The sequence below is a fragment of the Apis dorsata genome, unplaced genomic scaffold (genome assembly GCF_000469605.1).
Source record: "Apis dorsata unplaced genomic scaffold, Apis dorsata 1.3 scaffold_1092, whole genome shotgun sequence".
Classification (NCBI taxonomy): Eukaryota; Metazoa; Arthropoda; class Insecta; order Hymenoptera; family Apidae; genus Apis; species Apis dorsata.
The window spans coordinates 16,343-18,263 of record NW_006264190.1 but is presented as its reverse complement, the minus strand read 5'-3'; the positions used below and the strand labels follow the sequence as shown (position 1 = coordinate 18,263).

Sequence of the window (1,921 nt, the reverse complement as noted above, 5' to 3'; positions counted from 1 at the left end):
AAAATTATAATATTATATATAATTATATTATAATTATAATATAATAAAACATACGAATTATCANACTATCATTTTTTAGTTCTTTCTTTAATTTATTCATTATACAATAAAATAATTTTATAAGAAATTCCTTTAATATCAATATGTGAATAGATATTATTAGCTATTATAAATCCTTTAAGAACTTAAAATTATTCATAATTTTTTCCTTCTTATTTTCTAAATAAAATTAAGCATATCCTTTATTAATATAATTATAATAAATATAATTATATAAATAATAAATAATAAATGTAAATAAAATTAATTGAAAATTAATAAAATCTAGAATCATTATATTAAAAATTAAAAAAATTTAATATCATATTAATTAAAAATTAATAAAATCTAAAATCATTTTTCAAAAAAATAATTTCAATTATGAACTATGATTCTTTTGATAAATTTGATTCTTATAGCAAAATATGTTAAAATAAAAAAGATTTTAATTTCGAATATCGATACCAATGTAAATTTTGTGAAAAATTTTTTTTCATCTATGAAAAAAAATTATAGAATTCTATCTAAGTTTGAAAAAAGAAAAATTCAATAACAAATTCAATTGATTTTAATTGAACAATAAAAAAATTAAATGCAAAATGTATATACTTACTGCATCTGGAATCTCATAATATTGCAAATGATGCAAATACATTGCTGTAGATTGTGCAGGTAGTTGAGAATAACCACATTGAGGTTCAATCCAAATTTCAGAAATAATTTGAAAATCACCAGAACCTTCAACATCTTCTACACTTACTTCGCCATCTGCAGTACCTAAAATGTGACACAATTTCATCATTTAAAGTAAATTATACATAAATTTTGTTTAAATATTTCATATATTTGATATATTCAATATATTTAATATAATATAATATATTTAATATATTTTTATCAAACATAATTACATATTTTCAAAAAAAATTTCTTAATGTATTAAAGATGAAATAATAAAATAATGTCATTTATATATATATATATATATCATTGTTTGTTATCAAAATATATTAAAAAAATATAAATTTGTTAGAAAAATATTTTAAATATTATAATTATAAACAATTTTATTTATATTATTAAAATTATTAAAATATTATATATACATTTTAAATCTAATGTATTGAAAATATTTTAAGTTTATTTTATAAACATTATATAAAATTTCAAAAAGTTAGAGACAAATTTTAGAAATATTATTATTATAGAAATATAAGTATTTCTTAAAATAAAAAAAAAGAAATATAATATAAATATATTAAATTAGATTAATATTAATTTCAAATTTATAAAATATTTTTATTAATATACATAAATTACATATTTCTTTATAAAAACATGTTGAAAAATCCTCTTTTTTTTATTTTTCAAGAATAGATTTCGATTTATTTTAAATTTATTTAACGAAATAATTAATAACGAATAATTTCGATTTATTATATGTTATAGATTTTCTACAAAAAAAAATCTAGCAGATAAGTTTAATGAGTCATGCTGAAGATGCAAAATTTCTTATACTTATAAAAAGATAATCATTATTATATTTATGTTTATATAGAATATATAATATAACAATAAAATTTAACATAAACAGAGATAATAAATAAAAAGTAAAATAATGTAAATTCTGCGAAAATAAAATATTATTTCTAATTTAGTTAAATAATAATAGAATTGATAATATATTTAGAAGAAATTTTCTATACTTATAGATTCATAGTTAAAAACATTTTATAATTTTGAGAATAATTATATTTAAATCCGTATATTTATTATAATTTTTTTTTTAAAAATTCTATATAAATGTTTATGTTTATACTTTTATATAAAATATATAATAATTAAAAAATAAAAATAAGAAAGTATTATATAGAAGATTATA

At 14.1% G+C, this 1,921-nt stretch overlaps 1 protein-coding gene across 2 annotated transcripts in view; it reads right to left on the bottom strand.

The window, feature by feature from the left end:
• Positions 1-592: 592 nt before the first annotated feature.
• Positions 593-1,921, bottom strand: part of LOC102679473 (KICSTOR complex protein SZT2-like) — an 11,882-nt gene continuing 10,553 nt past the window's right edge. For both annotated transcript variants that reach the window (XM_006624658.2, XM_006624659.2), the window contains exon 6: positions 593-816. In XM_006624658.2, coding sequence (XP_006624721.1) covers positions 608-816 — 209 coding nt within the window. In that variant the 3' untranslated portion in view covers positions 593-607. The remainder of the gene's footprint in view (positions 817-1,921) is intronic.